The following is a 15,591-nucleotide window of genomic DNA, read 5'->3' as shown; positions in this document are numbered from 1 at the left end:
CAAAGCTTATACATTTGTCCACTCCATTAACATACGTGAAGGAAGCAAAATATTAGGAACACTTTTCAATACAATACACATCAGTACACCACCACCTACTACAACTTCAATAATAAACATAAAGTAGATTTATCACCTTTCTGACAACATCAAAGTAGAATTTATGGCAGAGCTGTTGTATTGGATTGGATTAGATCGCACAAATGTACCTAATGGCTGGTGAGTGTATATATTTTTAGCCTATTTAATCAATGTTCTTTGACATATTGACATGCTTTACTTATTCATCTATCTAAAACCCTCTCTCTGACAATTATGTCTGCATATCCAGCTGGCTTGCAGTCCCCGGTCAAAGGTTCGGAAAAGGTTGAGGAGAATGAAACGAGTGACGCAAGCTAACAGATGGACCAGAAACAGAAAAATCACATGGAGCAACATCCATTAAGAGAGTTTTCTGAAACCTTGGGGAACCCAGGATGACGATTATTGGCCATGTTGGCTTTAGATGAGTGTTTCTAGGTAGCTTACAAGACTGTGATGTCATGCAGTAGCAAAAGGGATGTACTGTAACTGCTAAAAGCCTGCATAAAGACGAATGAAAACAATGGCTGTAGAACTCCCCAAGGCAAATACTCCTATTTCCAGTTTATTACAGCTGAATGGTCCTCAAAAACAAACAAGTAAGACATTGCAGAGTGTGCTGTATGGACACAGATTTAACCTTCTATCCTAATCTGTCTCACTTTCCTCTCTGCCTGGCAATTAAACACAAGAACAACCAGAGGCATTAAAATATTGGAAGCAGAATTGGGATCTATCCTTGCTGCAGTGTGTACAATCATCAAACAGTTAGACTAGTTAATGAGGTACTATCTGCCTGCTAGCTTGTCCTCCAACTCTGTCCCCCTCTTTCTCTTCCCCCTCCCTTCCTCTTTCTTTCTCTCTCTCTCTCTCTCTCTCTGCACAGTCGAATATTTGCTCTTGACCTTTTATTGTTGTACCTCATCCCTGAAAACAAATGATCTCTCCTATAATTGTCTCCAAGGCTAGCATGTGCAAGATGAACTCCCCCTCGCATACACACATATGCGTAAATGTAGATACATTTGTGCACACGTTCTAACACAAACACACAAAATGAGCTCACTGAAACACACAGGCTAGATGAGCTCTGTGAAATCACATTGTCGAAGCAAATAGATACAGACACTTTGAACTTATCAAGATCTGCGTGTAATACTGAACACTGGGGAACACACCACGCACACACCTACACACACACAGAATACACTCAAAGCCCTCCTCCCATTTCTCGCACTCATGCAGTCTTACAAAACTCGCTTGCTATGTTTTTACCACTCGCGCTGTCTTTGACGCATATGCCTCAACACAATAGAGAAAATGAGGGCATCTGCACTGGGATTACAGTGACTAAACAATGGCCTGTGCATATAGTCAGTGTTTTCAGTCTGTGTGTGCATCGTGTTGTACAGAGCAGAAACCAAAAAGTAGTAAAGAGAAGTCCCATGCGGTTGCTCGTGCTTGACAACTGACCCACTTAAAAACACACACACACTTTGCATTGAAAAACACCTCACTCCCACTCCCCACCTTTTTGACATACTTGACCTGTCTGTCCTCTCTTCACACTTCTGTTTTTCTCCTCCAGCATACGGTAGATAAAGTGAGCTACAGTGCTCTGTGGTGCTTCTTTATTTGCAATTTTGTGTAGGAGACAATCTGCTAACAATGACAGCTTGCCTTGTCTCTGTCCTGGGCTGACATCTGTCTACCAAGATAAGTGTTAAATGTCTTGCATGTTTTGTGTTTAGGAACCTTTTCATTAGCAGATCCTAGAGGGGTTCCTAATTAGTGCTTTATTAGAGTCGGGTGTGATTGAACAGTCATTCAGCTGAGCCTGCACATGTTAAATGCAGGTAGATGTGTTAGTGCGAGATTTAAGACAAACGCTCAATGTGTTGTCTGCTACATGTCTCATTACAGTGAAGATATTGACATCCCCCCTCCCCAATATAGTTTTGAATTCACAACAGACATTCCTCTCTCATACTACATAAGATATTGAAAATGAATTTATGTTTAAAATGCTTCTCATTTAACCAAAACCGCCACAGAATGAGAATTTGTTTACATCCAAAAAGTTGAATGTGAGGTGTGAAACAAACTGAAAGAAATGTTTTTAGAGAGAGAACAAAGAAGAAAAGAAAATGTTACTTTGCACTGCACACATGAAAAAAATATAAGTATCTCCAGGTTTCACAAAGCCAAATTTAAGACTCTTTATGGCTCCTTTTTAAAGCTACCTGAAAATGAGTTTTGGACCTAAACAAAAGTAAAGAATACAAAGCTGGCCAAAGACAGGCCTTTTCTGTTTGAAGACGGCTAATGAAAGCATCCAAAACTAGAAACAGGTAGAGACAGAAAGACTGAGGAAATTATTAAAAACATTAAATCTGTCTGTGTTTAATATCCTTCCTGTGCATAAGTTGGGTTTCTACACACACAAATTGTGCATATAGCATTGTGCATATTATACCGTACAACTTGTTATACCTTAATCCTTAGAATGGAGATACAGCGAACAGGAATCACAACGGGGAGGTGGGAAGTAGTCTGTCATTTTTATTAGTAATTCTTCCTAAAGCTTGCTCAGAGGCATCTGGTGATTAACCTCTAGATGTCCTCCATTAAATAAATCCAGACAATAATTGGAACAAGGTGTACTTCAACACCATCGATGAACCACCAGCAATCTGGGTTCAGAGGGAACATTTCTGACTACAAATCCTAATTAGAAAATAATGGTCTTTGAGCACTTAACAGGTTCTGTCAGGACACCTTCGCCTTGCCTTTCAGGAATACTTTTCTTCCCTTCTCTCCTCAGCATGGAGGGAAACCCCCAGAATTGCTGTAATAATTACTCTTTGTCCTTATCTGTAGATGTAATGTTTTGCTCTTCTTTTCTCTGTGGGTGTCAAACATTAATAGTTCTTTCTCTTCCTCGTCCTCTGCATCCCCATGTACTGTATTTATCTAGATCGATTCATCTATCCATATCTTCCCGCCTGCCAATATATTCGCCTGACCGTTTTCTGTGCATATAGGGATTATATGCTGTCCAAACCCTCCCATCTTTTCATAACCCCTTTCTCCTTCCATGCCCCTGTCCCTCCCTCCATCCCTCCCTCCACAGAGTGTGATAATACAGGCCTAATCCCTCTCTTCTCTCAATCCCTCAGTCAAATGAAAGAAAGGATATAAGCACATTACAAATCTCATTACTAGGCTTTAGGTATGCCTCTGTGCGTGCCTGTGCTGCATTCAACTACCTCATCAGCTGCTTATAGTATGTAAGTGGGGGTGTGTACACAAAGGGCGTCTTCCTTTAGAGTACCTGCTCACTACAGTATATGTCTGTGCCAGTTTGTGTGAGTGTGTGATTTTAGTGTGTTCATGTTATGTGTGTGTGTGTTTTCTTTCCCGAGGCAACGATGGCTTTCACCACAAGATTTGCATAAGTAGACAAGTGGTGGATAAGCACGGAGAAACACACTCACTCACATGCAGACGTACACAAACACAACAGATTATTCTGTCCTATTCTACTTCATTCCATCTCGCTGTGCATGTTTTTTACATGTCAGATTTGATTTGGTTATGCCTGATTATGATTCATATTATTCACAGTATTTTGTTATAAATTCATGTTTACTGGGCACGCCGGGGTACGTGCTGAGGCAGAACCGGGTGCTGATAAACATGTCAAACAGTAACACTGGATTACATGCTGTGAATCCTAGACAATCCTCCACCTAACAATAAAAATAATAAAGAGATATAATTACATATGGTAATGCACAATACTATAACTTAAAATATTGCCAAGCGTAATTAATACCAGGTTTGATTTCATGAAAATCTTAAGCATTATAACTTTAACCTTTCAAAATTCACGAAGACATAACAATTGGTGTGGAGGGAAAAAAAGAGCTCCACTCCAGAGACTCTAAGTGGCTCCGTGAGCCCATCAAAGAGCTCAGCTTGGCCGTTGGCTTTTCTGCGACACTTCAGGGGTGCTGGTGCAGAGCAGGGTGAGAAGCGAAGAACTTCTTCCTTCACAAACAATGAACTACACCCTCTCACCGCTGTACTCACAGCTCAGCAGAGCACTCTGGGCCAAAACCCTTTTCCTCCCCGAGTGCTAAACTGAGCCATTTAGGAAGGCTTTTCCGCCTTCAGCTATCGGACTGTTCGACAGCCCATTTGTCATTTGGTGGGTGCTTTTATCCAAAGTGCCCTACGGTTCCACAAGTGTTTACATTTTTAGCATGGGTGCCCCAAGGGAAATGAAACCCATCACCCTTGCAGTGGTAGTAGCCAGCTTAATTAGTCCAAATGTAATAAATGCAATAAGGATAACGTATTGTCACCTTATTATGGCAACTGCTCAATGGCATTTTCTAGTGGCGAGACACATTTTTCACAATTTAAATGTAGTTTCAAATTAACAGCCACTGGTCTTGTTGACACCTAAACTGTTAATAACTATTTCATTGTTAATGGCTCCAGTATTTTCTGCTGTGGTATAATGTAATGCCTTATTTTAATCACTGACTTAAGAGAAATGTGATTTCGGTATTGTTAATGGGTAATCAAAATGTGCAAAGCATTGATCAGCAGAACAGTGTTTGATCGACATACCCATGCTGACATGAGGGATGACAGGGTCTATAGCGGAGGGCTTAGCCTTGACTGGTATGGGTGTGGTTGGTCCATTCACCATCACATGACCTGGATGTGAGAATGAAAATACAGAATACATGTTAAATGCAGCATTATTACATATCGAACATCCTATAAGAGAGTGAAGTTGGATTTTTGAACTTAAGATTTGAATCAGTTAATTGTAACATCCTCCTCTAGTGTTTGTGTGCGTTGTGTTTATACACTGACCGAGGTAGTGCAGTAGTTTCTGGGCTCGGTTCTGGGTGGGTTTGAGGTTGAAGAGCTCCTGATTCTCGTCGATGAACTGGGTGTCCACTGTGGAGTGGAGGAACTGGTGGTTGGAAAAGACATTCTGGAGGAACGGGATGTTGGTCTAGAGATGAAGAGACAGATGGACAAACAGAGGAGACTTTTAACTTTAATAAGATTTCACAACCGCACAGTCTGAGCTTCAATAGACAAACACACATGTGGAGCGGAGGCAGAAAGTCAACTGTTGAAAGTAATTACATTCCATTTCTATTTTGTTGTTGTTTGTTTACCTCAAAAGTATTATCATGGCAATTAAGCTCTCTAAATTAACAAAGAGAGGGAGAGCAGAGAGAGGAAAGAGATGCAATTGTTAGAGTAAATTTCATTATTTGGTTTCATTTTAATTCTTTTTCACTCTTGTAAGCTTGTTTTAACGTTGTGGGTAGGTTCTTTGAATTACTGTAAGAGGTGGAGAAAGTACAAAGGGGCTAAACAAAGGAGGGAGATTGACAGACAGAGGAAGTTGGTACAAGATTATTAGAGAGAAAAGAGGTAAGAGGGAGTGTTAGTTGGAGAGATAAGTGAAAGGAGGCTATGTTAATATATTCTTGGAGCAGCTTTAGATGTGTTTGGCACTGTTTAAAGTCCCTAAAGGAGGGTAAAGAGTGAAGGAATATACACTGTGTGAAAAGGTTACTTCTCAAAGTTTGCTAAAAGTGTCTTTGCATATGACCCAATATGCTAGATTTATAAGGGGCATTTTAAAGAGTAAACCCCTGCCACTCATGACCCAGCATCCAAATATCCCTTTTATTTATACGTCCACACATACACACAAACAGAGCTTAGACCCAAGAGACAAACAGAGACCCTCTGGGTGTTGGGTAAAAAACAGCTCCCCCTAAGCCCAGAAATGTATCATCCGCCTCACTGTCTATAGATAGATCTCTCTTACACACTAGAGTAAGGATACAAAGGGCATTTAAAGTATATGAACACATGAGACATAACCCACAGATGGACAGAATTTACAACCACAATTTGGGCGTTTAACTGACAGTCAAACCCAGAGTGACTTGAAATAATTGCTGCAGCACAATCACCCAGGAATCCCATAATTGGGAGAGGCGAGTCAGGCAATAAACAAACCACACAGACACACACCTCATTACCAGCGCTGAGAGAGAGGAAGATGTAGCGAAGAGATCAATGTGCTCAGGCAAGGAAAGCGTATGTTGGTCATGCCAATACAGCCAAAATTAAATGTACGGAGAAGAAAAGCAATGAAAGAACAGAGACAACAGCAAATATTTCAGGTGATAAAGAAAAATCGAATTCCAGAGAGAAGGAGTTACAGCAGAAAAAAAGATGCATCTTCTGCTTTGTCAATGTATAGAACGGCTTCACCCTGTCAGTAAAGGACCATTAAGAAATTGAGAGACAAAACTGTGTCTGTCTTTCCAGACATTCACATTACCAGAGAGGGAAGAGAGGACTTCATTTTCTGGAGATACACACACACTTACACACACAAAACAACAATATATTCTCAGCCTCCTGCAACAGGGAGAAGAGCTGGAGAGGAGCTAGAGCCGAGGGATTCACATGGCTGTGTTGCATGCCAAGCCTGGGGCTACAAGCTGTGGACCAAAACAAAAAAAAGGATTTCTGCCGATAATAGTTCTGCAAGATGAGTTCAGGAACCTGTGGACATATTCTCTTCCATTAATAGTATGTGCCAACAATAACAGTGTTAAAATATATGCTGCTGCCTAACATACCTGTCTCTTTGAGGAAAATAAGCAGCCTCAGAAAATCTAGCTATTTGACATACTGTATATTTTTATTGGATCAAAATTAAATTTGACTTCTGGATAGTCAAATGCAAACTGGCGATGTAAGCTAGTTAGGTTTGAATAAATGTGGTTAAAAACACTGGGGCCTAATAAGTGCTAACAACACAAACAGATTTTTGACTACAGGAACCTGTCAATTTCATTTTTTTTTATTTATTTTTTTTGCTAAGCAGTTAAAGGAATTTTGGGAAATACACACATTCATTTTTGCAAAGAGCTAGATAAAATTAATACCACCCTCAAATCTGTGTGGTAAATTTGAAGCTACAGTTACAGTGGCTGGTTAGCTTAGCTTAGCATAAAGACTGAAATCAGGGGCAAACTGCTAGCCTGGTTCTGTAACAAAATCCACCAACCAGCACCTAAAGCTCATTGATTTACATGCTATATCTTTAATTTGTAGAAAAACCGAGGTTTAAAACTGACATTTGGTTTTTGTTAGCTTAGACAGAGCCACGCTAGCTGTTTCACCCCGCTTCTAGTCCACATGTTAAGCTAGGCAAACTGGCTGTAGCTTTAATTTTACGTTACTGTACAGATATGAGAGTGGAATCAACACTTTCATCTAAACTCTAGGCAAGAAAGCAAACATTTAACCAAATATTTGAGCTGATAACATTAAGAAACTGCTGGATGATGTTTTGAACAATTTTGACAAGTAGGTGAAAAGAAAATAATTTATTCATGTCTGAGTCTTTACTGACAGCAAATATTTTGCCCGTCTGCACAACCTCAGCAAGCACCACAAGGACAACGACAAAGGTCAAAAAGGAGCACAAAAAAGTAAAACCAAAAAAAAAAAGAGAACTGAAAATGAAAGAAGAAAAAGTTATGATTTGTATGTTATTTCTTTCTTTGGGAGAGAGGGTTTTTTATTGGGCCTTTGGGTATTTGATGTTTTACCTGCACCTGCAAGTTTGGAATTTTCTCTCATTTTTCTGTTTGATGTAATCTTCATCTATAATTTAAATATGTAAACAAACTAAATAAGTGAACATAAGGGGAAAAGTAATCAAAAGGTATAAATAAAAAAACAGGAAGGCAGAGACAGTGCGAGATGAATAACACTAACAGTCGGTATTAATGAAATACTCAGAAATAATGGAGAGGGAAGATAGAGACACCATTAATACATGGAGGTTTGTCCTTTTCCTCTCTGCTGTACCAGATCAATGTGTTCGTTATCAGGGTGCTCTTTATGCCTGTGGCTACCACACACACTCTTTCTCCATGTTCCCCTAATGATGTGAAACACACACTCTAAAAAAGCCCCCCCCCCCTTTGGTCTCTCCCTTTCCACCACTCAGTATCTCCTCTGTATTTTTCTGCTCAGACTTCATCCTGCTCTCTGTGATATCACACACATCCACTACACAATCACTCAACAGAGGCCCTTTCCTGATTTGGATGCCCTGTAACGACTGCTTGGTTACAGCTCTCAGAGCTATGCTCACAGCATGCAAAACACACACACACACTTTCTTGCCTGAGATGATTGTGGCTCCTGTTCCCAAATACTTTTCAGATTGCAAACACAAGCGCACACACACACACACACAGCTTTGAGAATTGTATTACTTTTAGAAAGTAAGTAAACACATCTGAATGTGAATTAATGCTCACACAAGCTCTCGTTTACACACACCCACTCTCTCTGGCAGCAAACTTTATTTAACTTACACATACGAGAATCTGTATCAGGAATCACTGACTCATTTTGGTGCAAACTAAATCGCATTCTTTTTTCCATTCACCAAAAAATGACATCTGGCTTTGACTACCCCCACTTTTATTGTCACAGCACTCTGTTTATCACCAGAGAAGTCTGTTTTATTGCTACTCTGCTCACAGCGGGTCATTATCGCGCTTGTTGCAATCAGCTTTACTAGTGACTGCCGAAGCAATATAGTGAGCTAAGTATTGATGTCCCAGGCTGTTGCCTAGAAAACACAAGTCAGCTCAACACATCATCACCTTAAAACACTTTGACTATGGTTGCAGGGCATCTGCTGGTTTCAAGAAGCTAAAAGTACTTTGTTTAAATTTAAGTCTGACTTCTAAGAAAAAAAACAAAGCAAAACATTTTGCTTCAGGAGTGCCAAACTTTTCATCCAGCATCCAAATGTTGTTAATAATGACAGAATTTACAACTGATAGTAAAATGCAGCCTGTGTATCTCAGGGGGAAAAAAACATATCATCCGCTATTTTATGTATCCTTGTTGTCTACAATCTGTCTGCACTGGGATTTGATCTCATTTTTCACTACACCAAGCAGGTGAGTAGGTGAAGCTCCAGCAGCAAAAAACAGACAGGTGTTACTGTCCAGACTGCTCCCAATCTTACCTTGCCATGAAATATCTTACAGCTCTTAAACAGCAGGGAAATTAAATGGCAGGTTATGTTTTTGAGCTGCTCTGCATGTGAAAATTTCTATCCACGTTGAAAACATTTGTACCCCTTTGGAAGACGTTTTCTCACCAATACAAAGAAAAATCAGTTACAATCTGAAGGTGGTTTCACAGATCTGATTGAATTCTGAATGTACTGGGAACATATAAACCTTTCATTAACACGTTTTTCCTTAAGATATTTTAAGGAGTTTCACATGCCTCTACTTGTGCCACTTTAATATAAACCCCAGTTTAACTCCGTATTCAAGCCTGAAGTCAAGTCTGCCCCTCTAGTGACACTAATGTGGACTCTAACACTTTGTTGTGCCCCCTTTACTCCTTCAACTATGTGCACTGTATCATGGCAAGCACAACAACCTGAGGTAAGAGAACTACACCTCCATCATTTTAAATGTATAAAGTAGTTTCAGAAAGAGGTCAAGATCAGAGTTCATCAAACTGAACACTGTGTAGTGTCATAGTTCACTGGTAACACAGCTCTCTGCCAATGTGATGTAGAAAGTGAACAACATCACAGAGGCAATGGTAGAGTTGAAGACAGACACTGGCAGACAGCATCCCACCATAAGTTAATTATTATGTTGACCAGAGATTGTAAACACATACTGTTTTTTATTACTATTATTATTATTATTATCATTATTATTATTATTATTATTATTATTATTATTATTATTATTATCATTATTATTATCATTATCATTATCATCATCATCATCATCATTAGCCATAAGGAAAGTTGTCAAGTCATTTTGCTAAAACCCACAAAGCCTCATGGTGACCCCGGAGAAAAAGTCAGGGTATCACCAAATCAGTTGGAATCACCTTCTGGGGACCATGAACGTCTACAAAGGGCAGCAGGGCAATCCATCCAATACTGGGTAACAGTAAGGACCAAAGTGGTGGACTGACATTGCCATCCCTACAGCCAAGCTGCTTGTGTGGATAAAAACTCAGGATGTCACTCTGCTCCTGCACTCCTTTCATTTGATGCCCGTATTGGCTTGCATTAGATAACAAATTGCCTATAAAGCCAAGAGCAGGCTTGGTGGAATCCTGTGTAGTAGCAGCGTCTCTTTATTCTGCTGCTCACCTGTATCCACCTTCACTCAAAGGTCCTTTGTAAACAAGACAGCCCTGTACTTGCTCCTGGTTGAGATCAGGCCCTTAGTATCTTTTAGCATCTTCAAATGCAGACTAAAGACCCACCTCTTCATGAAAACATCTGGACTGACACCACTTGAACCTAAATATCATGTTGCTTAGCATATTTGAGTGATCACCACTTGCCAAATGTCTTATTTTCTGTCACACACATACTGTATCTTGCCCTAAGAAAAACACTCTCTGACAGCTTGTGTTAATATACAGTTACTTTATGCAAAACAGGATACAAAAATAAAACGTCAAAGACAGTAAAGGTGCAGATTTTGAGCTTGGATTTTTTAAAATGTCAAACAATACCCAGCATTACACAGAAACGCAAACACACCTGATCTCAGTCTTCCCCCAACACAAACACTGCCTCTCTCTGTCACACACAGCCTCCACACTCCCTCAGTGATTAGGAGTTGAATAGGGGAGCTGTCAGGTCATTCGTCTTTTCTCTCCTCTTCTCCTCTGTCTCCCCTATCCCCATCCGTCACGCCTTAACCACTGGCCCGGACACATAAACAAGATCAACACACATACAGCCCGCGGAGTGAATGTACACACTCATGTAGACACAGAGGGGACCTCTCACACTCATATCAGCTACAAATTTACTCAAGACATAGCCACAATAACCACACACACACACACACACACACACACCTCTGTGTTTTACAGCAACCTACAGGCTGCAACAAGCAGACGCATACAAACTCAAGTAGATATTTATAATGGGAGACTCTTGGGAATTTAAGGCTTAAAATGTAACACACTTAGACAAAAGAAAGAAACACTAATACACACACACAGACACTCAGTTTCATACTGCTGAGATGTTTTGGTGTCAGTTGGTTGTTAATGACTTTGCAGTCAACTGACTGGTTTGTTAGAAGGTCAGCAGGTCAGTCACTGCATGTATGTGTCTGTCTGCACTTTTCCTTACCTGTGTGGGAATGTATGTGTTTATGTGTCCAGAGGTAGTGATGCAAGATATTATCGGCATGTCATCGGTATCGGCCCATATAAGCTCTAAAATGAAATATCGGCATCTGCCATTTCTGCCGATTACAAGAGGCCGATTTGTTGCCTTCTCCTCCGCTGCCTGACTGTGTTTCCCTTTAGGGACTGTTTCACCCCGACGGTCCCGGTGCTCTCAGCTAACGTTAGCCCCGGCTCTGGGAAGAAGCAGCTGGTCTGACGGGCTGCTTGAGTGAAGTGGGGCCTGTGGAGGAAGCTCCAATCTTCCTAAGTTCTTCCTTCATATATTGCCTTTCTTGATCATACTTAGTACAACCTATGCTTGCATGCATAATAGTCTCCTCAGCCAGCTGGAAAAAAAACATGTGCATATATCGGTATTGGCAATTGGTCACAATAAGTTGGAAATATCGGCATATTGGATATCAGCAAAAAATCCAATATCGTGCATCCCTATCCAGAGGAAAAAGGAGCAGGTCAAGGTGTCAGCCCTAATGATCACATTCTGTCCTCATGTAAGAAACAACTGTGTCCACTTCTTTCAGTTTTTTTTTCTAGGTGAAAGGAAAAAACTACGAATGACCGTCAACTTATTCACCGAACAAGCAAAGCTCATCCAATCTCAGTGGCCTGTGATGTGCCTGCAAAATGTTTTTACTGCCAACATCTCTCTTTCACTCATTCCTCGCTTCTGTCTCACATCCAAACTCTTTACCAATGTAACAACTTTGTGCATGACTGTTTCAAATTAAATATGAAATCAGTGTTAGACATCTGTCACAAGACTTTTTTCCTAAATGAAATAAAAAATCAGAACTTGAACAGGAATAACTCCTATCACTGCTCCGTGGCAGAGCAATTTTCACCTCCAGTTCATCAGAGGACCTGTGGCCAGAAATATTTACATTGTAATAAGCTCAGATGGTATGAAGAAATCTGCTAAAATATGAATAAATATGAATAAATAAATTGACGAGGACCATTTCTTTCTAGGATGACAGTTTTAATGTCTGTCTCTGCATGCATCTGTGTACCTGAGACTTCAATGAATCAATGGCCATGTAAATCCAGCTATGATCCCTTATTGATTTCAGTAAAACTTCATAAAGCACTGCAAAGTAGCAGCTGGAGGGGAGAAAAGTAATCTTTAACCTTTGGGACATTTCAGACACAGACTGTGCCAGCTGTTTCCAATGGGAGGACATTCTTAATGCGTTTCAACTGCCTCTCTGTTAGCAGACCGGGGAGCTGGCCATGGTGCTGAATTGGCCTCTGATCATAGTGCTGAACTTGTCAGACATACTAGACAAATGGTGTCACTGGGGAAATCCAACAGATATTGCATTGTTGTCAAGATACCTCTAGCATATCTACAGTGTTCAATACGAACAAAAGTTCAAAGTTTAAAGATAAAGCATGAAGAGTAAATGTTTTTGGAGCCAGATGCTCCAAAAGAGGAAAGGCTATAGGCTTGCCAATTTGCCCCAGTGTTCAATACTTTTCAGACAATACATTTGCAGTAAAAGGACCAGCTGATTTGTCAGTTTCTCCGCTAACGGCAGTCTCATAAGGAAAGCTTTCTGTTTTGAGTCAAAAGCAAGTGGCAATTTTTTTCAAGTGCTCTGAACTATAACTGTAGATCTAACCACTTACATGTCAATCCCTGCCTACATACTGAAGTTACTAAAGGTCAAACTTTTCTCTAAGGACTATTCCAAGTAATTCTGGGAAATGTAGGAAATTAAAAGCTGTACCACAGGATGAGATGACAAGGCAGGTTGAGGAAAAGTGAATAAAACAAAGGTAAATTCCTAGATGCCAATTGAATGCTCCACATGTCACAAAACGAGTACAAACTACTAACTTTTAAATATTTTCAAGATAACCATATGAGACAAATGTTTCTCTACCACCAAGAGATACATTCACCCTGAACCCATAACTAATATGTGAAATGTTTTCCTTAAACAGGGTGACTCAGACTCATCTGGTATCAACAAATGGGAATGCTGAACTAGCTAAAAGAAAGGGCTTCTTAAATTCTTTCAGGGACCCTGAGACACAAGCTTATTTAAACAGATTGCTACTTAGTGGTATTTTGGGAACCTTTAAGCAGTAGGCCTGTGACGCATTAAACGACTCATGATGTACTCCAAACCCACTGAGTGTGTCGGTCTTAGACTCTGATAGCAGGTGTTTGGTCTCCTGTGTTAATTATACTTGAACTTGTGAATGATCATCTCACTATTGGTATGTTGCAAAAAAGAAATTCAACCAGAATTAATGTTGTGGGTTGTGACATAGTCGGTACTGAAGACTACTGGGCATGAAGACGTGGTATCAAACATGTGAACTCCAATTCTGGCATCTTAAAATAAAAAAAAGTATTTTCAGTAATTGATACAGCAATGCACCATTGTCAGTGACATTTATGAAAACCTAACAGACCTTAAAAAAATAAACAAATTATTGGACAAGGGCCCCTTCTGAGAGTTTTGAGATAGTATTAAGCAGCAGGGTATCCTTCAACCTTTTATAGCCTGGGGACAACATTAGGAATTCATAGTCTCACTCTGGGATCCCAGCTCAATAAACCCTATTACTGCCCATATCATAAGGGCACCCACCAGAAGTAGAACTGGAGAATATTTGGTCTTAAATTATAGTATAAACAGATTTTTTTTTACTACAAAAACAAAGTCTGCTATAATTTTGACCTTCCTTTATGACATGGGACAACAACCTAAAGTGATTATAAACCTCCAACAGTTGTTAAGGGGGGACTACATTTCTAGAGACAATAATAGTACCTACTGACTTTAAAGGCTCATTCCATTTTGTAATTATGCAACACGTAAACAATATACTTACTTAACATCAGCATGTTAGCATTGACATGGCGTCAGCCTCACAGAGCCACTAGAATGACTGCAGACTCTTCTTATCTTATCTGTAATCCTATTTTATTGTCTTGTATTTTATTCTGTTTCATGCTCTGTTCTTTTATTTGCCTGATTAATTGTGCTGCTGAAGTGTTTTTTTAATCTCGACTTTCCCATGTAAAGCACTTTGTAACTTTGATTTGCAGTCAGCAGAGTATAGAAGAAAGTCTTAGCACCATTTCTTTTTAACACAATTACACTTAAAACTTATTGTGTTTAAAGGACTGGTTTTAATCACTTTTTTGATTCAAGTATCAAGTTACCAGTTGTATTAAACTTCAAGCTGCAGTGCTCTGTGTGCCTGAAAGTATAAAGCTTGGGAAACCAAAACACAGATTCTCTTCTAACAGTGACAGGGACACATTTTCAGGCTCCAAACTATTGGCAGTATGATGAATTTAATTTTGCTGAATCATTTTATGAGTCTGCTATTTCGGATGTCAGTTAATTGTTAGCGGATGAGCTTCAGGCAGTGGAGTTTGATGATGACAACTTATTATGGCAGTTCCTTTGGTAGACTATTACTCATGTCAATGGATAGAGGTAGATGTGTGTTTTAGTGTGTTTTAGGTTCCATCGATGTGGTACGATTTTTAACTGAACAACAGAAGTATATCTGTAATAAACAAACTATCTGTATGGCAAGATAGATTAAAGTGAATATGAATTTGAAAATTTTAGCTCAAGAATGAAACATGAAGTTCATTCTTGCTGGGAGGCTTCACAGTGTGAGAAGAATAATTCCTAAATATTATCTCATTACTGATAACTTACAACAAAACTGTCATGATCACTTGATTATATCAAAGCAATATTTGGAACAATTGACGATTTAACTTTTGCAATGTTTAAACTTCAAAAGCTTTAGTAATTTATAATCCACAGACTAATGTCAGCTGTAATTGACCACCTTAAATTATGACCCACTACTGTTAACAGTCTACACAAAACTATTAGATGCAATGTGCATTTCAACCAAAAACCTTGCAATTGACATGTTTTCTCACTTCAAGTTCACATATAATCTTCATATCATTACTATTTAATATCAGATTGCTCATCTTTGATATCAAATTACTTCTAACTGTTATCCTCCCAATGATGCCTGTGACACTTTTTAAGTCATGAGTCACCGTTTAAAGAGATCCCAAGGCTATGGTATTTTTGTAAAGCATGCGGTAACAGTTTAGTTTTATGTATGAGCTTCTATGAGGTTCAAATAGTCCAAGGTGCAGTGAAATAAAGAGAAAAA

At 39.5% G+C, this 15,591-nt stretch overlaps 1 protein-coding gene across 3 annotated transcripts in view; it reads right to left on the bottom strand.

The window, feature by feature from the left end:
* pcxb (pyruvate carboxylase b) overlaps nucleotides 1-15,591 on the bottom strand; it is a 300,915-nt gene that overhangs the window by 55,606 nt on the left and 229,718 nt on the right. For all 3 annotated transcript variants that reach the window (XM_067581000.1, XM_067580999.1, XM_067581001.1), the window contains exons 13-14: nucleotides 4,975-5,119; nucleotides 4,723-4,812 (exon numbers count right to left, since the gene is read on the bottom strand). In XM_067581000.1, the coding sequence (XP_067437101.1) occupies nucleotides 4,723-4,812; nucleotides 4,975-5,119 (235 nt within the window). The remainder of the gene's footprint in view (nucleotides 1-4,722; nucleotides 4,813-4,974; nucleotides 5,120-15,591) is intronic.

The sequence above is a fragment of the Thunnus thynnus genome, chromosome 22 (genome assembly GCF_963924715.1).
Source record: "Thunnus thynnus chromosome 22, fThuThy2.1, whole genome shotgun sequence".
In the NCBI taxonomy this organism is placed as follows: Eukaryota; Metazoa; Chordata; class Actinopteri; order Scombriformes; family Scombridae; genus Thunnus; species Thunnus thynnus.
The sequence above is the reverse complement of the archived record's forward strand: the minus strand, read 5'-3'. Positions and strand labels throughout refer to the sequence as shown.